Here is a 21,120-nt window from a genome sequence, read left to right on the forward strand (position 1 = left end):
TCCCATGCATCCATAGACTGTGTTTTACATATCCAATTTTTTATTTCAGACATTTCATTTTCACCCATTAATGAAGGAAGAACCTCTAGGAACGCTGGGGCTTTACTTAAACGGTTTTCATTGATTAAGACCGTTTATAAATATCATCATGTTGAAAAAAAAACTGTATGAATTCTAAAAAAAATTATTTGTTATTTATTAGCAGATGGAAAAAAAGAATGATGACACGAATTTATCTAAAAATATGGAGAAAAATGTAATTCGTACAGCACAATTGCAATTGATTTTACAACCAAAACTCGTCATTAAGTATTTAAAATATTCAATATATGACAGTGAAAAGTTTGTGTGCGATGATGAGGTAACGGTATTCGCAGTTCTATCGATAACCGCTTTCCCAAGCATACAAAAAAATTTCAGGTGTTTACATTAACAATTATTTTAATTCAAATAATGTCTGTCATGGCCACCTTTTCAATCAATTGTTTTGGTTTTACAATTTCATTTCAAAATTGGCAGGGAGTTTCTCCGAAAACTGCTTCAGAATTGATATAACTAATGAAAAGCTCCGAATAAACGTATCATCCCATTCAATTTTTCATTGTAATTGTTTGAAAAGTGAATTCAATGTCTTAACAGTTTTTAATGTTCATTTTAACTACTTTACATATTACAACAAGCATGTTGTAATGTGATTCATTTGGCCCTCTGTCACTTCACATTTCAATTATATAATAAAAAGTGAATACTTTTCGTGGCCGGGATAGCGGTTTAAAAGAATTTTTTCTGGGGAAATAGAGGTTAAGTTACATCACCATTAATTATCAGGTCACTTCCAAAATGGAAATAAAGAATGATTATTTTAATTTCATAAATAATACGAAAAAGCCTTTTGTTCGAAATGGGTTTTCGAAAGAAGAAGACGAAAGATTGAAAGAATTAGTACAACAGTTCGGAACAAGTCAATGGAATTTGGTCGCAACCAAAATGGAAGGCAGAGATGTTAGACAATGTAGAGAAAGATACCTTCATTATCTAGACCCAAGATTAAATAAGTCTCCTTGGACAAAAGAAGAAGACGATTTGCTTTTCCAGAAAGTTCAAGAATATGGAAGGAAATGGAAATTATTAGAACACTTCTTCGATCGCAGAACAGACGTCAGCATAAAAAATAGATGGAATAAATTGGAGCGCGTTCGAAACAGAGCTTTAAAAAATAAAATGAACCAAGAAAATGGGGAGCATCAACCCCCTATACAGATAAAGGAAGAAGTTAAAAAAAATCAAAATGAAGAAATAGATTTAGATGCATTCAGAAGATTAATTGAGGATTCAAAAAATGTTGAAGAAGATTTTTTCCCACTTGATTTTATAGATGATTTCAATTTCAAGTGGTTTTAAAATTCCTCGGTCATTGAAACATTATTTTTACCATGATATTTATTAAACTATCATTTTCATGAGTAGTTTTGATATTTCTTAATACTTTTAAAAACAACAGTTGTTGTAGTGCTCCTTTTTTATATCATTAAAATATTTGTTATCAAAATCTGATTAAAAACAAAATGAACCTTAAAATATAAAGTCAAGTCGAAATTGTGTAGGGTTTGATTTTTTGGAAAATATATTTATTAAAAATAGAAATTAGTAAAAAAAAACATTTTTAAAAAATTTCATTAATTGAGTGTAAAGAAATTTGGAACTTCATCATCTTGTTCTACCTTTTGCTTGCGTAATTCTTTGATCAACGCAGCTAAGGCTTCTGGATTTACTCCTGATTCTGTGAGTTCAAGTAAAATTGATAGAGTTTCGCGATCAAGACCTGTTTCAAGAATGTCTGAAAGTTCTTGAAGTGCATCTAAAAGGTTCGTTCTTTCGTTGTCCATTAAAGTTTAACAATTAAATTTAATTTTAAACGGCCAAATATAATCTGTCACTTTTCAATAAAAATATTTTCCTAAATTAAATACATTCTTTATCTTTTAGATATTTCACGGAACAAATTTGCTTTTCATTAAAAATCAATTTACTACATTTTTTTATCAAGTTATTTTTTCCTTAAAAAAATGATCAAAATTTATTTATTTTTTTTTTTTTTGAAAAATCGCCAAGTGCCAAACGCAATCGCTTTTGTTTTTAAATCGTTTGAAATTGCTTTTAAGTACATGTAATTACTTAGCGCAAATCATTCGTCAAAATTAAAAATAACTTAAAGGCATTTATTCATTTATTCTTTCTTTTCGGTGATCAGCCCCTTGAAAGAGGGAACATCTACATATGATGCTGTTGTGATCATTTTGCCGTTGTCATCTGCTTTGCGTTCGAAAAGTACGCGAACACGAGCTGGTGGATTGGCTCTGCTTCTGTACCAAACTCGGCTATTAAGTTCTTGATCTATTTTAACTTCTTTTGTTCCCATTAATGTCTGTCCAGTTTTCACAATTTGTTTGATAGCATTTTGTGCCTTGAGCTTACGGCGTGAGTTGTATACAAGCTTTTGCAAGTGAATAGTAGTTTCGATCTTTTTTGGTTCTTGTTCTTTGGAAGAAAAGAGAGGCATTTCAGAGGTCGGCCAAACCCAAAAAACCGCCGAGGAAATTTTGGAGTCTTATAAAAAAATTCATTTGCAGTAAAATCATCATACAATTGAAAGTAATTCTCTTTAATTATTCCTATATTAATATCTTATTTGATAGATGTAAGAATATTTTTTACAGATTAAATTAAATTTAAAAAATTCATATTTTAAACCATTTTCCAAACTTTTAATTGTTACCACTGTTTAGCAAAATCTACAATCTTTTTAATAGTTATTAATTCAAAGAGGCAAATTTCAAATTCACAAAAATTTAAAAGAAATTTTTTTACAAATCTATGAGTTATTCCACTTATTTCTTGTTTTCATCGCCTTTTCTCTTAGGTTGGTACATTTCAATGCCAAATGTAAATAATTTCTGAAAGGTTGCTTATGGATTAAAACGTTCATATTGCAGAAAACAGTAAAGCTATCTATCAATTCACTAACGTAATCCAAAAAAGAACGAAGAATATTTTCATTGACTAACTTATATTTATCTCCAATATTAATCAATTCTATAAAACTCATCTGATACCTCTCAATGAACGGAGAAGGCTTGTAGTTACCGTACTCCTCTTGTTGCATTTCGTAACGATACATGAAACAAATATTTTTAAATGAGTTCATTATTCCTTGGAAAATCGTTAACGTGCTCTCTTTATCGGCCTTTTCAAAAAATTGAATCATTTTCATAACAGTTATCAAAGTTTCAATTAATTGGCATCTGACGCTTTCAAGCATTGGGCCAATGTTAGGAACAGAAAGAACCTCAGATATAGCATAAATTACATGACTAAGAACACTTGCATTGTTTGTGTCTGTAATGATCCGGTAGAGGGTATCAAGAAATGGAATAACGAAATTACCCATTTCAGTTTTGAGATATCGGAAGAAATCCATAAGCGGAAAGCATGCACTGATGACAACTGTAGGATTGTGTGATTCAAGAGCCTCTTTGATAATTGGCAAAAGTGCACTTGAATATTCGATTGAACTTGATCGAACGCTCTCAAAAATACTAGAGATTGTATAAAATGTATCATCAATGTTTTTGCTATCAACGTGACATGATTGTATTAACAAAGGCATTACTTGTTTGCAAAATTCAAAAGCTGATTCTTGATCAAGAACTTTTGAAATACCACAGAATATTTTGTTTAAACAAAATCTTGTAATTGATCCTTGAGGTTCAGTTTGGAAAGATGCACCAAATTGTTGAATATAACTTAAAGCAAGATTAGAAATTACGCCCAAATTTGACCTTGGTTGTACTTGAATTAGGTTTGAAATTGTCTTGAACAGCTTATCTGCCACCATTTGATCGGACATAACATCTCTTCTTTGAACTGCTGTATTCAACATTTTCATTATGTTTTCAAATTGGACGCCAATAGCTGATTCTTGATCTTCTGGGCTAAACACGTTTAGCAACATGTCTAAAAGAGATAATGATAATTGGAAAAGTTCTATATTTGGGCTTACGATTCCATTTCCGATAGATGTCAAAACCGCGCTCATCAATTCAATGTTTTCAAATTGTTGACTGTAAAAGTCCACTATTGTAATCAAAAGTGCATACGCACCCGCCTGTAAACCGTAATTGTCGGTGGCCGTTAAGCTTAAAATCGATGGCATAGTTTGTGAAATGAATGCTAATGTTGGTTCCGATTCAATCTTAACCAAAACTTGCGCTGCGCAAATAGCAGCAAATTTGTTTTCAATTGAAGCATTCGCCGAATTTTGAACATTAAAATAAAACTCTTGTGTATGAGTAAAAACAATTTCAGGAGCAACTTTAGCAAAGCTATTTAAACAATCATAAGCCGCTCTAGATTCAAACCACTGTGTTTGGTCAAGAAATGATTCGATATTAGCGGTTGAAAGTTTTTCTATTAAAATTGGATCAATTGTACTTGCAACTTTTGCTGTTATTCCTAAAAAACTCCCCTCGCCTTTAGCAGTAAGTTCAAAGTCAGCAAATTTTTTCCATAAAGAAATAACATGTAAAACACGTTGTAAATTTGGAGATCGAATATCGTTAATTGTGTTTTGGAAAATGATCTCATATAAAGGAACTTCAAGAGTGCCATATGTATAAATCATATAGTAGCTAAGGGAACGAAGTAAAGCTTGATGAAGATCATTATCATCAATTGGTACATTGGCTAAGATGATTTGAAATGTTTGTTGTGAGATCTCTTTGTTGCTTAATACGTTTGGAAATCTTTTAATGGCATAGCAAAGTGTTTTGGATGCTTTCGTTTTAAATAAGGGTGGATAGTCTTGGGAAAGGAATTTAAGACATACGCCAAATATATTTATATCGTTTTTGCGTTTGATTCTTGTGGCCTTGAAATCTTTGCTTTGAATAAAATTACATATAGCTTCAACTGCACCAATACCACCAAAATTCCCATATTTGTCTGAGCTAGCTATTTCAAATAGATGGCTGAGTAATTCATATAGATACTTTTGGGATGTTGAAGCATCATTTAAATGATAAATTAACATAATTTTAAAAATACAATATGCGCCTCCAGAACGAATCCCTTCATCTGCATACATTAAAGCTCGGAGACATGCTTGCTTAAGGAATGTTTTATCTTCATCATTTAATGAAATGAAAATTTGTGAATTTTGGCCCAAAATTCTTCCCATCACAGTAACAGAGTTTTTGACCAATGTCTCTGGTGGGTCTTCTTGTAAAATGATTCGAGAAGTGATTTGGAGAAATAAAATCGGATTTTCTTGTACTGCATTGCTTATAAGTAAAGCAGCTTCTTGCTTGCTACCCATTTGATCCAAAGCAGCAAGAATTATATTTTCATTCATTTGGAATGCTTTTTTACGAGTCTCTTTGTGAATAGAAACTTCGGTTTAATCGTTTATTTTCGCCAGACAAAAACCGCCAAAAATGTCATTTTTCACTTGTGATATGAAATGGAGTGAACAACATCATTCATCTATCTCAGAATCACTTGAAATTTTAATTGATTTTCAGCGAAATGATATTTTTTATTATATATATGAAAATAAAATTTTCGGCTTAATAAGTAAATGTATTTCTTCTTGTAATATGAATTGTTATTATCTTTGATTAAAAATAGAGGAATGAGAGTTAATGAATCATTAGTGATTAGTAATTTAATTTTAGTTAAATGTTTCCATGTTAATAAGTTCAGAAAAGATATTAAATCCAACTTAATATAAAATTTTGAATTTATTAAATTAATTCTTGAAGATGAATATTTACACTCTTGATAAAAAAATTTAAATCTTTAAAAATTCCAAATAATATTTGAAACATTATTATGATATCATCTTTTTATAATCATTCTGAAGCACTTAAATTACTTCTTGAACAAAAAGGAATTGATATTAATTCTAAAGATATTTTTTTTTTTCATAACATAATATTTCAAAATAATATTTGGACTTTGTTCAAAATATTCAAAACAGCATCTTTGAAAGGTTACATAGAAAATGTTAAATCACTTCTTGAACAAGAAGAGATTGACATCAGTGCCAAAAATATTATCTTGTTTTATTTAATATTTATTTCAAATTTTTTTTTCTGATTAAAAAATAATATTTCAAAATTGCTTAAATTGATTCAAACAGCACTTCTTCAGGTAATATAGATATTGTTAATCTATTTTTTCCATTAAGTGTTTTCTTCTTTGTTTTATATTAAGATCCAAATGAATAATACTTAAAAAGCATGCACGGAAATTATTAAATACCTAATATATAATACTTAAAAACCCCAGTAAATAAAAAATTTAACAAAAATCAAAACAATGTAGAGTACAACAATGGTAATTTCAGAATATTTATTATTTAATGCATAGTAAAAATCGATACAAACATTAATCGTCAGTTCCTTTTGAAACTCAGTGATTGCTCAACAAGTTTCTAATTCATTAAATATAAAAAGTCCAAACAACGAGCAAACTTTATTAATAAACATCTATATTACAAATTATCTTCATCTTCCTCTTCTCCTGTTAACCCAGGAAAGCCATCGCTTTTGTTTTGAATGCGATTCCAAAACTTGCACGATGCTGAATTTGGAAATGCTTTCTGGAGAGAATAAGAGTTTTCACCACATTTAAACAATTCTCGAAATGCGTGGGCAGCAGTGTCATTTGGGAATGTATCTGATTTAAATTCGTAGATAAATAAACTTTGGATGCTCCTATCATATAAAAAGAAACATTGATGAAGTTTTTCCAATATTTCATGCATACTGGTCCTGCTAGTTATCCTTTGGTTATAGTCTGCTGGATATGGAAAACAAAAAAGCGAATAATCTAATTCTGGAAAAATAAATGGATGAACAATACGAGATTTAAACCTGATAAATGGTGGCTCATCCAATGTAGCTTCGCGAATAGCTATACAAAAACTAAACATTGTACCTGGGATTTGAGTATTTGGTGTTCCAAATAAACAACCATCAAAAACCCCTAACTCGCTAGATGTAGACAATACCCATTTAGAACTTACTTCTTGGCAACATTTCCCTGCATTTCTTACGATTCGAAGAAATTCATTTTTTCTTTGCGCCATGAAAAAATCTTTTTATTAGTTTGGATTTGATAATACAAAAGTGACAATATATCACGATGCAAATTTGGGGTACCCCGTGCATTGAAAGTACTTTTTCAATGTCACAAAAGTGACACTATCAGCTAAGATTGATGAATGAAAATAAGATAATTCACAAAAAAAAATGCGCTTAACATTTTTTTGTGACTTCCTATAAGCATAAATACTAGAAGAATAAAAATTAAACTAATCTATGATGGAGAACAAATCCTTCCTTATCAGTTAAACGGTTTAACCGCTATTTCTGAGGGATTTTACAGGCGCTTTTGACTTGTTTTATTAAACTTTTTGAAAAAAAATTCTTTTAATCATCACATACAATGCAGCTCCACATACGAGTTGTTGAAGCAGCCCAAGTTCCAAATATGGACATCGTTGGTAAGAGTGATCCATATTGCGTTCTCACATTGTCAACAAGCAACCAAAAATGGCAAACAACTGTAAAAGATAATACCGTAATGCCAATTTGGAACGAAATTTTCACACTTCCTATTTCTTCTTCAATGAGCGATGTGTTGAACGTAAAGATGTATGATAAAGATAATGTTTCAAGTGATGATCTCATTTCAACCATCGATATTCCTGTTTCTGGATTAACTCCCGGAAAAGTCCTTGATAAATGGTACAAAATGAACCCTGCTTCAGGCAACAAGACTGGAGGCCAACTTCGTTTAGTTCTCCATCTTGATCGCATTGGATTCCCAGAATTCGTCGAGCATTGATTAAACTCGTTAACAGTCTTATATGAAGTTCTTTTTGTTAACTATGTTTTCTTTTTGGAACTTATGAGCAATTCATTTAATTGAAATCAAAAAAAAAAAAGCAAATCAACTTTAATGATTAACTTTTTCGCTTCCATTCGTTATTTTGTTGAAGTTTGTTTGTGGAAAAAAAAATATTTTAAAATTGATTATTTTGCTTATAATTTCGACTTTAAATGGAGAAGGTGTACACCTTAAATAATTTTATCCAGTTCTCAATTAAATAAGAAAAGGCAAAATTATCAATTTTATGAAAATAATTATGACTAGATTAAAAAAATTATTAGAAGCAAGGTTAAAAACAATAAAAGGGTGCTTTAAAGTAAGTGTAGGTTAAAAAATTTTTGGTGTTCATACGGCGGTAAAGGCTTTACCCGTTGATTGTGCTGGCCCTCAAAAACTTCAACAACGATGACAAAAGTGCAGTTTATTTCTCACAAAACTTGGTTAAAAAATCGCTTTTTGATTAGATTGACTGGAAAAATGCGGTTGAATATTTTTAGTATTCATTTTCATGAAGCATATAAAGTGTGTTGTTGTTGGTGATGGAGCCGTAGGTAAGACCTGCCTCCTTATTTCTTACACTACCAATGCTTTCCCAGGTGAATATATCCCAACAGTTTTCGATAACTACAGTGCTAATGTTATGGTCGAAGATCAAGCTATTAACCTTCAATTGTGGGATACAGCCGGTCAGGAAGATTACAAGAAGCTTCGTCCACTTTCATACCCACAAACAGACGTTTTCATCCTTTGTTTCTCTCTTGTTTCCCCAACATCTCTTGAAAACGTTCAAAACATGTGGGTTCCAGAAGTTAAAGAACACTGCCCAACTACGCCTTACATCTTAGTTGGTATGAAATGCGATCTTAGAGATGAATTTGAAGAACATGCAGAAGAACTTAAATCCAAAGGAATGGAACCAATCTCTACTTCAACAGGAGAAGAAATGAAAGCCAAGATTGGTGCATATGATTATGTCGAATGTTCTGCCTTGAAGCAATACCATCTTAAAGAGGTATTTGAATCAGCAATCAAAATTGTTCTTCATCCACCAACTGTTAACACAGCCTCAACTAAACAGCAAAAGGATGGATGCTGCGAAATGATTTAAAAATTTCAGCTGATTAATTCTCACTCTTTTTATTTGTTTCTCTCAAAAATGTTTTCTTTAATGATTTTTAATGTGTTTCTTCTCGTTTATTTATCTTATTTGGATTCAGAAGATACAAATTGCAGCCATTGAATTGTGGAGTTAATTCAGAATATGTTGAATCAAACCGGAAAAATAGATTGAAAAAATTTGTAGCGATAGTTGCCACATTTTCATTTGTATCAATTTTTAAAAAATTTCAAATAAAGTAATTGACATTTTTATAATCACTCAAAATATTTCCGAAATTTGAGCGAATTTTTAGACGATAGAAAAATGAAACATGGTTTTTCTTCTCAACTAGCTGAAAAGTTTGCAAAAAGATTTTATGAATTCCCTTCTGGTTCAATGCCATCAGATGATGCCCTCTCTCTTTATGAAAGCCATGCAGAATCAATCGAAAGGATAATTGAATCAATCATTATTGTTGGTTCACATCCATGGGAAGATGACCGTACTCCAAAGCTTCTTTATTGTTCCAGTAGTAATCCCACAAACGATGATAAAATGTTAGCTGATTTCTGTTTTCCGAATGGGAAAACTGAAATACATAAGAAAGTTTTTTCAAGACCAGACCTCGTTCTTTCTCATATTTTCCAAGACCCCAACAAAATCAAGTTTGATTTTTTTACATTTTATTTTCCCAGCAATGATTCGGCTCCATATGCATTTTGTTCAGGTTACGAAGCTTCTACATTTACGTTTCCAACTTTTGCTCATAATCTCACTAAAAAACAAGTATTTGATTCCTTCAAAAATAATACATTATATACTACCAAAATCTTCATATGTATCCGAACCAAATTTCCTTTCGATGAACTATTCCAAATGTTTGCAAAGTGGATTCTCCAAAGTGAACACATTGGCAGGATGAACATTTATCAAGAATCCAACATCAAATTCAACAGTAATCTGCAAACGGTCTCCAATCAAACGGTCTCTAATGGCGAAACCAGTTTCCTCTTTCAGGATTGGCCTCAATCACAGCGTAGAAAGATCACTGTTGTTTTTGGGCGCATCCTCAACATAATCCCACCAGTACCTGGTCGAGATGTTTCTTTTGACATTGAACCATTTCCACTATTTACTTGGCAACGACCATCACTTAATGGTGGATCTTATTTACCACTTGCATGGAACTCATTATCTATGGCTATACAACTTATTTCACCTGATTTATTTCTGAAAATATTTAAAGCTGTATGTCTTGAAAGAACGATTATAGTCTATCATGATGACATGGCAAACGTCACCAACTTTCTTCTCGCGCTCATTTTTGCGCTTAAACCCATGCGTTGGGTTTCCGGATTTATATCCATATTGCCTGACAAACTTAAAGATATGCTTGATTCGCCATCACCACTAATGATTGGTATGGTTGAGCCATTGCATGAAGTATATTCCGGCCATGTTTATGTTGATCTTAAGAAACGGAATATTACATCTGTCGAAAAGATCGAAAAAATGAAACTTATTGATGAGTTACTTCCTTTTTTAAAAAAGAATTGGAAACCTGAGAACGTGAGTGAGATTTTGAATAGACTGAATGATATAATGCAAACGATTATTAATAATGTGGAAAAATCGATTGTTTCGAACTTGTCTAAAGCGCAAGTTACATCGAATTTTGTGGAAGAACTTTTCTTGTGTTATTTCGATAGCGGATCTAAAGAGTTCTTGGAACAGATGTGCGTGTCGCAAATGTTTAGATTTTTGGTGGAGCAAATGTGTAAAATGAAAAGCGACATGAACAAATAGGCTTGAATTGTTTGTGCGGTCAATGATTTTAATAAAAATCCATTAGATAAAAACTCTATATTTAATGAAACAATTAAATGTATTTTATAGTTTTCTGCATTTTTTTTTTCTTGTTTTTACAAATAAATGAAAATTGTTTTACAAATAAATGAAAATTATTTTTACAAATAAATGAAAATTATTTTACAAATAAATGAAAATTATTTTACAAATAAATGAAAATTGTTTTTACAAATAAATGAAAATTGTTTTACAAATAAATGAAAATTGTTTTTACAAATAAATGAAAATTATTTTTACAAATAAATGAAAATTGTTTTACAAATAAATGAAAATTGTTTTACTTCTATTTATGGTTGAAATAATGTTAGTGAATATAATTATAAAACACATTTATAAAAAAACATGGATACCATAAAAAAATAGACAAAAACAAAATTTAATTCCAAAAGTAATCAAAACAACCACTTTTGATAATTTATTGCAAATATCTTAAGGGAAAATGGAAAATGATTCTTTATCTTTTAAAAATGATAAAGAAACAAAGGAAAGGATTATGAAAAAACTTAAAAATATTAACATTACAGAAGAAGGACCAAAAGAAGAAGCATTTATAAACCCTCCTAATATTCGTGATAAAGAAATAGAAAGTATTAATTATGAAATAGAAGATTGGGTAAGAAATAATAAGTCACTTACATCATGTTCATGGGCAAAATTTATTAAGGATGTTATTGAAGTAGAAAACCCATATTTAAGTCAGATGGCTTTAAAGAAAAGCTCACAACCTAAATTTTCAAATAATATATTTGTTAAATTTTTTTCAGAGAACTGCCAATACTTAGAAATTCCAAATTTTCAAATCAACTCAAGAGAAAATTATCTTCCTGAAAGAAATTTAATATTTTTAAATGAAAGCATTGTAAAAAAATTTGATATAAATGATAAAATAATTTCACATGCTATTTCAAGTTATTTTTTATCTAAAAAAGATGTTTTAGTAAGACATCAAATGGAATCTATTAAAGCACCACCACTAAAAGAAGTACAATATGTTTCTATTTCATACCAAAATATTCAAACGCCACACCCTTTCATAACGCCAATTCAAATTAGTGCTATAATTCTTAGTGATAAATCATGGATTTCTGAGGAATGGACATTTTTCCCAGAAAGTAATCTTAATTTTTATCAGAAACAAAAAATTCCTATAAATCTCAATCAAAAAGCTTCATTTGAACTTCCTGAGATGAATGACTCTAGTTATCTAATTATAATTCTTTCACATATTCTTACAGCTAATGGATCTGAAAGTCTTACTAAATATTATTTAAATGGTAAGTCAGATCATGCACAAAAAGCATTTTCTCAATCATGGCCAAAAAATACTGATATTTTTACTCCTTTTGCATGGACATTTATTGATCTTTTCGATTTAATCCTTAATGAGGTAATAACTTTTAATAATTTTTATGCAATTGATCAATACATTACAAGTCATAATGTAAAAACATTAATTGAAAACGTAAAAAAAGAAAAACTTAAACCTAAATTTAAGATTTCTCTCACTTTTAAAATAGAAACGCGTTATGTTCAACATATTGAAGACTTAATATCTAAAAATTATCGAATTATTAATTTATTATCATTTCCATCAATGGAAATCGATGCCAATCTGCATTTTGCACACAAAGTTCAGTTTTATTTACATTATGCTTCTTTTAGACCTCCTTTTGGAATAAAAATTAAAAATATTTATGCACAAGTATCATTAAGAGATTCAAAAACAGATCAACCATTAAATTTGTATTATTCACAAAACTTTCTAGGAAAAGACATATATGGAATTACAAAATGTCATTTAGATCAAAGAGGATTTGATGAAGTATTTGTTTTTAGTTTACCTTATATAATGGATAGTGATTTCTATTTTATAGTAGAATTTTATAAATTTCCTATAAAACATATTACAACTAAAGATCGTAAATTAATTGGATGGTCATATATTCCATTAACTACAAATGGAATACTTATCGAAATGGGAGAATATCAAGCTCCAATTATATATGCAAAAGAAATTGATTTAAGTAAAATTAAAAATTTAAGATTAGATCAATCTAATTGCATAACTGTTGATATTAGATATGATTCAACTTTATTTTCATCTGATGAATTTTTTGTAAAATTTATTGAATCTAAAGGAACAGAAATTAATTTAATACCCAAAATATCGAGTTATTATATTGTTAAATCTTTATATATTATCCTTGATTTATTAATTGAATGTTTATATACAGATCAAAAAAGTACAATTTCTGGATTAGTATTTTTGTTTGAATGTTGTAAAGATTTCGTTGATATAAAACATTTTATAATTTATGCTTCTAATTTTGCTTTAAAAAATCCTGGCGAATATCATCGGCTTATAATGATAGGATGGACAGAATATATGGATTTAAAAGCTAATAATTTAGTTCGACCAGAACAAAAAATTTTGGAATTTTTATTTCTTTTGATTATTAAATCATTAAAAATGAATAATGATAGTTCATTCTCATCAATTTTTTCTAAGTTCATTTTCGTATTTTCAAAAGTTACTTGTCAAGAATTAGATCCAACAGAAACAATTGTAAAATTTTCGAATTTTATTAATGCTCTTTTTGATTCTGGTTTTTGTTGTCAAGCTATTTATGCATTAATTGTTCAAACAAATTTACTTTTATCAGAAAATTCAAATTATCTTCCAAAATTCTTGATTGAAGTTCTTAAACCAAAGTTATTTTATTGTGCATTGAAGAAAATGCCACAAATGAAATTTTTAATATGCAAATTAATAATTTTTGATCATTATGGATCAAATTTTGTATTTTCGTTGTTATTAGAGATAATATCATTATATCCTAAAGAAATTCAACATGAAATAGCATTAGAACTTTGTGAAAGTATTTGTTATTTTATACCTTTACCAAGAAATGAGTCACAAAATGAAGTTCAAGCAGATCAATTGTTTCTTGTATATCTATTGGAAAATCTTGAATATAACAAAGAATCAGCATGGTGGTGGAGTAAAATTAATCATGAACAATTTACACAATCAATTTTCACTTTGATTTATTCCACAAAAATAAGTTCTTTAGCTACAACTTCAAGCCTTCATTTAACTTACAAGAAAGAAATCTCATATTCAATTCAAGTTTCAATATTAAAAATCATAAAATTTATGATGAATGATAAAAAATGTTTTGAAAGAATTATTTCTATTATTTATTGCCTTATTTCTCAATATCAAAACATTGCAATAGATTTATATAATCGATTTTTAATAATTTTAACTGAGTTAGCAACAAAAGATATTATATTCTTTTTGGATAATTGTAATCCTTCACCTCCATCTCTTTTTACATGTTTATTTAAACAAAGTAAAATTTCATCGTTTATCGCTGATTTCTTTTTGATGATTATGGCTGCAGAATATAAAGTTTCGAATGGATTAAAGCGTTTGTATCCTTTAATTTTTAGATCTCTTTCAAGTTTGACAAGAGATGAATTGTTTGGTATTAAATTAAAGCCATCAAATAAAGCAAAAAATTCTGTTGAAGATGTATCATTTGAAGAAATAATAAATAAAATTCGTTTACTTGGAAATATTGAGTTTCAACTAGAACAAGAAAACTTAGATATAGATACTATAAATATGTTAAGATTAAAAAAGATTGAAATAATTAGATCATCACCAGATTCAACATTAGAAGAATTGGAAAAGTTATCAAATCAGCAAAAAGAAAATGGATATGATGCTGAATGTATTCAAACTCGTTTATTACAATTAGCAATTATTATAGAGTATTTAACTCTACAAAAAAAGATTCCTCCTGTTTTTGGTTTGAAGCATGCAGCTCATGCATTTGATCAAATATGTTCCTACTCTCAATTTGCTCTTCATGATTCGAATGAATGTTTAAGATTAAATGGATATTGTGATAGTAAATATTTTAATATTAGATCATTAAATGCAATGCTATACGATATTACTAAAAAATGTATTTCTACAAGGCAATATGAAACTGCAAAGTTATTGATAGATATAATTTGGCCATTATATGAAATAAAACGTAGATTTTCGAATTTATTTAGATTTTTAAAATTATTAAAATCAATAAATGATATTGATATTAAAGAAATTGGAGAAATAATGTTTGGATGTTACTTTAAAGTAACATTTTATGGTTCGATCTTTGGGAAAATGCTAGATGGTCAAACATTTATATATCATGAAAAAAATTTAACACATCTTTATGATCTTTCTAATGAATTAATTGAAAAGAATCAAAAGGCATTCCCTAATATTCCAATTGAACTTATTAAAGAAAAAGGGGAAGTAAATAAATCAAAGCTTTCTAAAAATAAGGGATACATTCAAGTTACATATATTGAACCATATTTAACAAAAGATGAAATGAAAACAAGAAGATCACAATTTGAAAGAAGCAATTTCATTTCAAAGTTTTTTTTCGATTCTCCATTTTTAAAAGATTCCAAAAAGGTCCAAGGTGAAGTTGATGAACAATGGATTAGAAGAACTATTTTAACTGTAAAATATCCAATGCCATATGTATCTAAAATCCAAAAGATTGAAAAACTCGAAGTTAAAGAATTTATCCCAATAAGAGTTTCATATAGACAACTTCGTGAACAATTATCTTCTTTTGAAAAGGCAATCGAACAAGGAGATGCCTTAAAGATACAACAATTATTACATGGTACATTACTTGCACAAGTTAATGTTGGTCCATGTAAAGTTGCTGAAGTGTTTTTAACTAATACCAAAGTTTCTAAAGATCCAACATATCAAAAATATGTTTCAAAACTTAAAATTATATTTAGTGATTTTATTCCAATAATAAAGAAAGCACTGGAAATTCATGGCGAAATGGTTCAATCTCAACATGAATTTAGACTTATGCAAGATACACTTGAAGATGCATTTGATTCATTTAATAATGTTTTAGAAAAATACCAAATAAATAAGAAAATTTAAATATAAGAAAAATAAATAATCTGCAAAAAAATAAGATTTAAATTTGATTATTTTAGAAAAATATAAAAATAAAAATGTTTTCATATGAAAGATTTATGGATATACACGTTTAATTCATTCAATTTTATCCAAATTATATTTATTTTCATCCTCTAAACTAAATAAAATCCATTCAATAAAACAAAAAACCCCAAAAGCACCGCCTAAAACCGAACAAAGTTCAGCTAAAAACATTCTTAAAGTTTTACTTCGTTGATAAAACAAAGAAATTGGCGATATATCATATCTAAACTGTATTGATGGGAAATGTTTGTTTTCTTTTTTACAGCTTTTCATAATTTGTGATGAGTAACTGAATTTTTTGTGTTCGGGCAAAATTTGAACGACATTCAAAAAGTAGATTGTTTTCAATGCACAATTTGATGTTTGCGTTTCTTTGTGTCCATTTAAGGAACCTGTAACTCCATAACTGGGTTGGCCAAATGCAAACGAATTAATTTTGTGTGAGAAGTTGAAGTTTGATATATTGATTCCGAGTTCTTGGTATCTTTCTTTGATGTGACTATATTCATCACCGATGGAAAAGACAAGATTTCCTTTTTCTTTAAGAACTGAGACAGTTCCATGCATACGACATGATTCATTGATCATTAATCGAATTTGTTCGCTATTGTTTTGGAAACATTGCTGAATTGAAAGAATTGGTGGAATTGGTTTCTCATATAACTTGAAATCATTCACAACATCAGTGCAAGTGTCACAACATTTATTTTTATCCAGATAACATGGGCCACATTTGTATGATATTTTGCTCAACTTGTTATAAACATTCCCAAAAATTGGCGATTTTTCTTCATCAAATCGCTCAGTCTTGATCCATGATTTTAATGTTTCATCTTTTGTTCCAGTAAAATCAAAATTTTCGATTGAAATGAATGTACATGGAATTCTGTAAAAGAAAATATCAAAAGATATTTCTATTTTTTGACTTCGCGAATAGTTTAATTTATTGTTTTGATTTTGCGTGAAATCGTCAAAAAAATCTAAGTATGATTCCAAAGGAGAATGAATAAATCTGTAAAATTGTATAGCAGCTATAGTTAATAAGGAAAACAAAAATAAAGCTGTTAGAGTTTTACTGTACGTGTTAATTTTTTTGTTTTTTAGTTGGTTTGGATGGTAACGTTCACCAATTCCATTCTTTCTTCGATAAAATATTCACATACTATATTCCAGCATGATTCATGTAAGCCATATAGTATTTATTATATTTCGTTTTAATTTTTTTAATAATACAAAATGGAAAATTCATTTTTAGCAAAAAATATAAGAGTGTTTTTCTTTTCCTAATTATTCATTAAAGTGTTATTTAAATCTATATATTTAGACATCAAATTGAAATTTTATTTTTTACTTATGAAATGCTAATTTTTTATTTTCTTAGCAAAATTTTTCAACATTTTCAGAACATACTCGCTTTTCATTTATATTAAACATAAATAAAAATGTTTATTGTTATAATTATGGTATCTAAATAAAAAGAAATTTGATTGAATTACAAAAAATTCACGTCAATTACTTCTGGATGTAAGTAAATTACTGCAAAATGCAAACTTCTTTGTGGATATCAAAAAGTCGACATCCGCAATTTCAACATGCTGGACTTCCTTAAAAAAATGCAGTTCCCAATAACGCAAGCGTTTCTCTAAATCAATTGTGTGGATGTTTCATATTTTGACATGAAATAGCAATAAAGGAGGAAGTGCTCAGATAATTAATAATGGTCGAAAATTGCGTAAAACTTAGCATTGAAGAAGAAATCGAAATTCCAGAAGGCATTAGCAAGCGCTTGCTCATCGTTTATAAATTTGATATGTGAGAGTCGAGAGATTGTTACCAATTCAAAGTTGCATAAGACTTGTATACAATGGCCGCCTTCATCGCTATGGGACTTTCACCTTCCAAAATCAATGTGATCACATAACAATGGTTTGGAACAAACACAAAATGAAACGGAACAGGAAGAAAAAGAACTTATAATTGCATGTTAAACTCATAAAATAGATTGATAACGGAACCTTAAACGAATTAATCTATGAACTTGCATCTTTGCGAAACATTTCACTAATTTTTATAACTCTTTGAGAAAAAATAGTTAATTCAATGGAAAATTGACTTTATTGATGGTTTCCCCTTAAGTATGAATTTTCGAAATTTTCACATTTTTGAGTCAATGTGATAAAATTATAGTGAATGGAGATAGCTAAGTTGTTGCTTGAGTTCCTTCTCATTGCATAAGGAAGTATTTAATTGAAAGAGAAAACTGCAAATTGGTTGTAAAAAATAAGCAGCACTTCCCTATCGGTTTTAAATAGAATCATGTTCAAAAAGTGAAACCGATACTATCGATTTTTTCACCAGTCCATCGTCTGTAAAAATGGTGATGAGGCCTCATTGCAATCTGACAAATATCGGCGTACTACTATTTTGAGATGCGTTTTCACATTTTTGTGTGCGTTATAAAAAAATGACAACGGCACTTGTAAGTTCTGAAACAACTTCCATACATATAGCAATCAAAAAAAATGGTTGACTATGGAAATGTTATTCAAATAGGTGGATCTATCATCTTGACTATTGCTGTTGGATTTGTTACTTGCAAACTCAAATTATTTCCAATTGAATCCATCAGTGTTCTCAATCATTACTTGGGAAAAATGTGTTTTTTGCCACTTATGGCGAAATCCTTATGGCAGAAAGACTTAGCTCACATGAGTATCATGCCTTTTGTTGTTGGAACATGTGCAAATGTTACACTACATGTTCTTATAGCAATAATTTTCTTTCTCCCATTTAAAGATAGATTTAGGGTCTACCTTTCGACAATTCTTCCAACTGTTTATGTCAATTATTTAATTGTTGGTTTTCCAATCTTCAATGCAATATGGCCAGAAAATGAAAATTTCATGATATCTGTATTGGCGCTTAGCAATGATCCGATTTGCATCACCATTTTTCTTCTTTTATATAATATCTATAAAATCCGAAAAGCAAATCAAGAACATCGTTTAACAGGCGAGCCCGAAGAGAAATTCTCGCCGATGGTAATTCTCCATATTTTAAAGCGACTCATCACCAATCCATTAATTATAGGAATAATTATTGGATTTGTCTATGCCGCTTGTCGGTTCAAAGCATGTCCATTTTTAGACAAAGCGTTCACTTTATTACAAAGTTGTGTTTTAGCTTTATGTTTATTTTGTGTTGGCGGCTTTTTGTCACAACATTCTTTGATATCATGTAATTGGATACATTTTATAATATGTGCATTATGTAGACATATAGTTTTTCCTATTTTAATTGGTTTATATTGTCTTGCATTCCATGTATCTAATCGGCTATCAAGACAATGTATAATCATTTCTTGTTTACCTTCGGCTTCTGTGAGTTTTATTTTGGAATCTGAGTTCGATTTAAGTCCTGGTTTAGCTTCAACTATGATATTTTGGACAACAATACTTTGTATACCATTCCAAATGTTATGGTTGTTCGTAATGGACAAGCTAAATATTTTCCCTGATAATACTTGATATAAAAAATAGATTTTGTATTTGTTTATTTTATTGTTAAAAATTAAAATACATTTTATGTCTATCTTTGTTAGTTTTTCTGAAATTAAAAATTCAAAAGGGATTGTAAACATCTTTAAATATCAGTTTATATTGAGGAGGTTAGATTTGATATGAAGATTTCACGTTGGAATCAAAACATATGAAATTTCATACAAACTTAAAAATCTTCAAATTGTTCATTTGGAGAAATAGACAAACGTGCGAATAACCGCTGGCTTTCTGTGATGATGGAGGTTATGGCTGACCTTAGTCGACATGACGAGTCATAACTTCGGTCGTACATTCAAGAAGCCAATGCGTCCATACGAAAAAGAACGTATTCACCGCGAACTTAAGGTTGTCGGTGAGTACGGTCTTAAGAACAAACGTGAACTTTGGAGAGTAAATTATACTCTTGCTAAAATCCGAAAAGCTGCACGTAACCTTCTCATGCTTCCAGAAAACGACACAAAGCGTATCTTTGAAGGTGCCGCTCTCCTTCGTCGTTTGACACGCCTTGGTGTTCTTGATGAAACAAAACAAAAGCTCGATTATGTACTTTCACTCACACCAAATGATCTCCTTGATCGCCGTCTTCAAACTCAAGTACACAAAGCAGCTCTTGCTAAATCAATTCATCATGCACGTACACTCATCAACCATCGTCACATTGCAGTTGAAAACCAACTCGTTAACCAACCACAGTTCCTTGTTTGGAAAGAATCAGAACGTAATATTCGTTATGCTGACAATTCTGTTATGACAACAGAAAAGGCCGGCCGTAAGAGAAGAATGAGGGCTAAGGACGCTGCAAAGAAGCAAGGAAAGGGCGATGACTTCTCAGAGTAAAGGAATATAACTTCATTAATCATTTATTAATTTTGATATCAAATAAATAATCCTTCTATCTCTGCAAATCCTATAGATCGCTCGGGCCATCAATGTTATGAAGATCGCTACTGAATGATGTTTGGTTAATTACGGTGTTTAATTCTAATCCGTTTTGATTGGAAATTTGATTTCGTAAACCAGAATACCATCTGTTTTTCACGGCACTTGAACTACGACCAGGAAGTTTCTTTGCTATTAGAGACCATCTATTCCCAATTTCTTTTTGAGATTGTATTATTACTTGGTCTTCCCATGGCTCAAATAAGTCACGACGAATTCCTGGTTTAAGCCTATTTTCCCACCGTTCACGGCATTGCTTTGATGTTCTGGTTGGAACAAACTTTGCAATATCTGTCCATTTTTTTGGGCCGAGTTGAGAAACGGCTGAAACTAACTTTTCATCCTCTTGTTGTGTCCATGCACCCCTGGAAATAGGTGTATTATCTTTTGGATTCTGCTGAATTTTTAGAAAAAAATTGACCAAATCTTGTGCATGAGTTGATATATCATTTTGTCCGAACATGGGGTCGTTTAAAGTTTGTGGTTGTTGTGTATGTGGAGGAGAATTTGGATCGAAATCTCCAATCATTGAACCATCTGAAATGTTATATGAAAAATGAAATATTTTCGAATTTCTTTTAGTAATTAAACATATCTTTATATTTAAATTAATAATTAACTGAAAAAAATCATCTTTTTTACTTATGAGGATAAAATCT

The 21,120-nt window shown here is 29.7% G+C and overlaps 9 protein-coding genes across 9 annotated transcripts; 5 read left to right on the forward strand and 4 right to left on the reverse strand.

Moving 5' to 3' along the window:
* Positions 1 to 1,676: 1,676 nt before the first annotated feature.
* GO595_007749 (mitotic-spindle organizing gamma-tubulin ring associated-domain-containing protein) lies at positions 1,677 to 1,886 on the reverse strand (the record flags this gene model as incomplete). Its single annotated transcript, XM_067921246.1, has 1 exon — positions 1,677 to 1,886. One exon carries the CDS (start codon positions 1,884 to 1,886, stop codon positions 1,677 to 1,679), a length of 210 nt encoding a protein of 69 aa, XP_067771979.1.
* A 341-nt stretch (positions 1,887 to 2,227) lies between these two features.
* On the reverse strand, positions 2,228 to 2,560 carry GO595_007750 (ribosomal protein L31e; the record flags this gene model as incomplete). The annotated part of the gene is made up of 1 exon (XM_067921248.1): positions 2,228 to 2,560. The coding sequence occupies one exon, from the start codon at positions 2,558 to 2,560 to the stop codon at positions 2,228 to 2,230; it is 333 nt and encodes a 110-aa protein (XP_067771980.1).
* A 312-nt stretch (positions 2,561 to 2,872) lies between these two features.
* Positions 2,873 to 5,410, reverse strand: GO595_007751 (uncharacterized protein; the record flags this gene model as incomplete). The annotated part of the gene is made up of 1 exon (XM_067921249.1): positions 2,873 to 5,410. One exon carries the CDS (start codon positions 5,408 to 5,410, stop codon positions 2,873 to 2,875), a length of 2,538 nt encoding a protein of 845 aa, XP_067771981.1.
* A 2,099-nt stretch (positions 5,411 to 7,509) lies between these two features.
* On the forward strand, positions 7,510 to 7,911 carry GO595_007752 (C2 domain containing protein; the record flags this gene model as incomplete). Its single annotated transcript, XM_067921250.1, has 1 exon — positions 7,510 to 7,911. One exon carries the CDS (start codon positions 7,510 to 7,512, stop codon positions 7,909 to 7,911), a length of 402 nt encoding a protein of 133 aa, XP_067771982.1.
* Positions 7,912 to 8,464: 553 nt separating this feature from the next.
* GO595_007753 (Ras-related C3 botulinum toxin substrate 1) lies at positions 8,465 to 9,064 on the forward strand (the record flags this gene model as incomplete). Its single annotated transcript, XM_067921251.1, has 1 exon — positions 8,465 to 9,064. The coding sequence occupies one exon, from the start codon at positions 8,465 to 8,467 to the stop codon at positions 9,062 to 9,064; it is 600 nt and encodes a 199-aa protein (XP_067771983.1).
* Positions 9,065 to 9,379: 315 nt separating this feature from the next.
* Positions 9,380 to 10,861, forward strand: GO595_007754 (putative GTPase activating protein; the record flags this gene model as incomplete). The annotated part of the gene is made up of 1 exon (XM_067921252.1): positions 9,380 to 10,861. One exon carries the CDS (start codon positions 9,380 to 9,382, stop codon positions 10,859 to 10,861), a length of 1,482 nt encoding a protein of 493 aa, XP_067771984.1.
* A 4,243-nt stretch (positions 10,862 to 15,104) lies between these two features.
* On the forward strand, positions 15,105 to 15,899 carry GO595_007755 (Dedicator of cytokinesis family protein; the record flags this gene model as incomplete). The annotated part of the gene is made up of 1 exon (XM_067921253.1): positions 15,105 to 15,899. The coding sequence occupies one exon, from the start codon at positions 15,105 to 15,107 to the stop codon at positions 15,897 to 15,899; it is 795 nt and encodes a 264-aa protein (XP_067771985.1).
* Positions 15,900 to 19,786: 3,887 nt separating this feature from the next.
* On the forward strand, positions 19,787 to 20,359 carry GO595_007756 (40S ribosomal protein S9-1; the record flags this gene model as incomplete). Its single annotated transcript, XM_067921254.1, has 1 exon — positions 19,787 to 20,359. The coding sequence occupies one exon, from the start codon at positions 19,787 to 19,789 to the stop codon at positions 20,357 to 20,359; it is 573 nt and encodes a 190-aa protein (XP_067771986.1).
* Positions 20,360 to 20,429: 70 nt separating this feature from the next.
* On the reverse strand, positions 20,430 to 20,990 carry GO595_007757 (Myb-like DNA-binding domain containing protein; the record flags this gene model as incomplete). Its single annotated transcript, XM_067921255.1, has 1 exon — positions 20,430 to 20,990. One exon carries the CDS (start codon positions 20,988 to 20,990, stop codon positions 20,430 to 20,432), a length of 561 nt encoding a protein of 186 aa, XP_067771987.1.
* Positions 20,991 to 21,120: the final 130 nt, after the last annotated feature.

This window comes from Histomonas meleagridis, assembly GCF_020186115.1.
Source record: "Histomonas meleagridis strain 2922-C6/04-10x chromosome Unknown contig_59, whole genome shotgun sequence".
Classification (NCBI taxonomy): Eukaryota; Parabasalia; order Tritrichomonadida; family Dientamoebidae; genus Histomonas; species Histomonas meleagridis.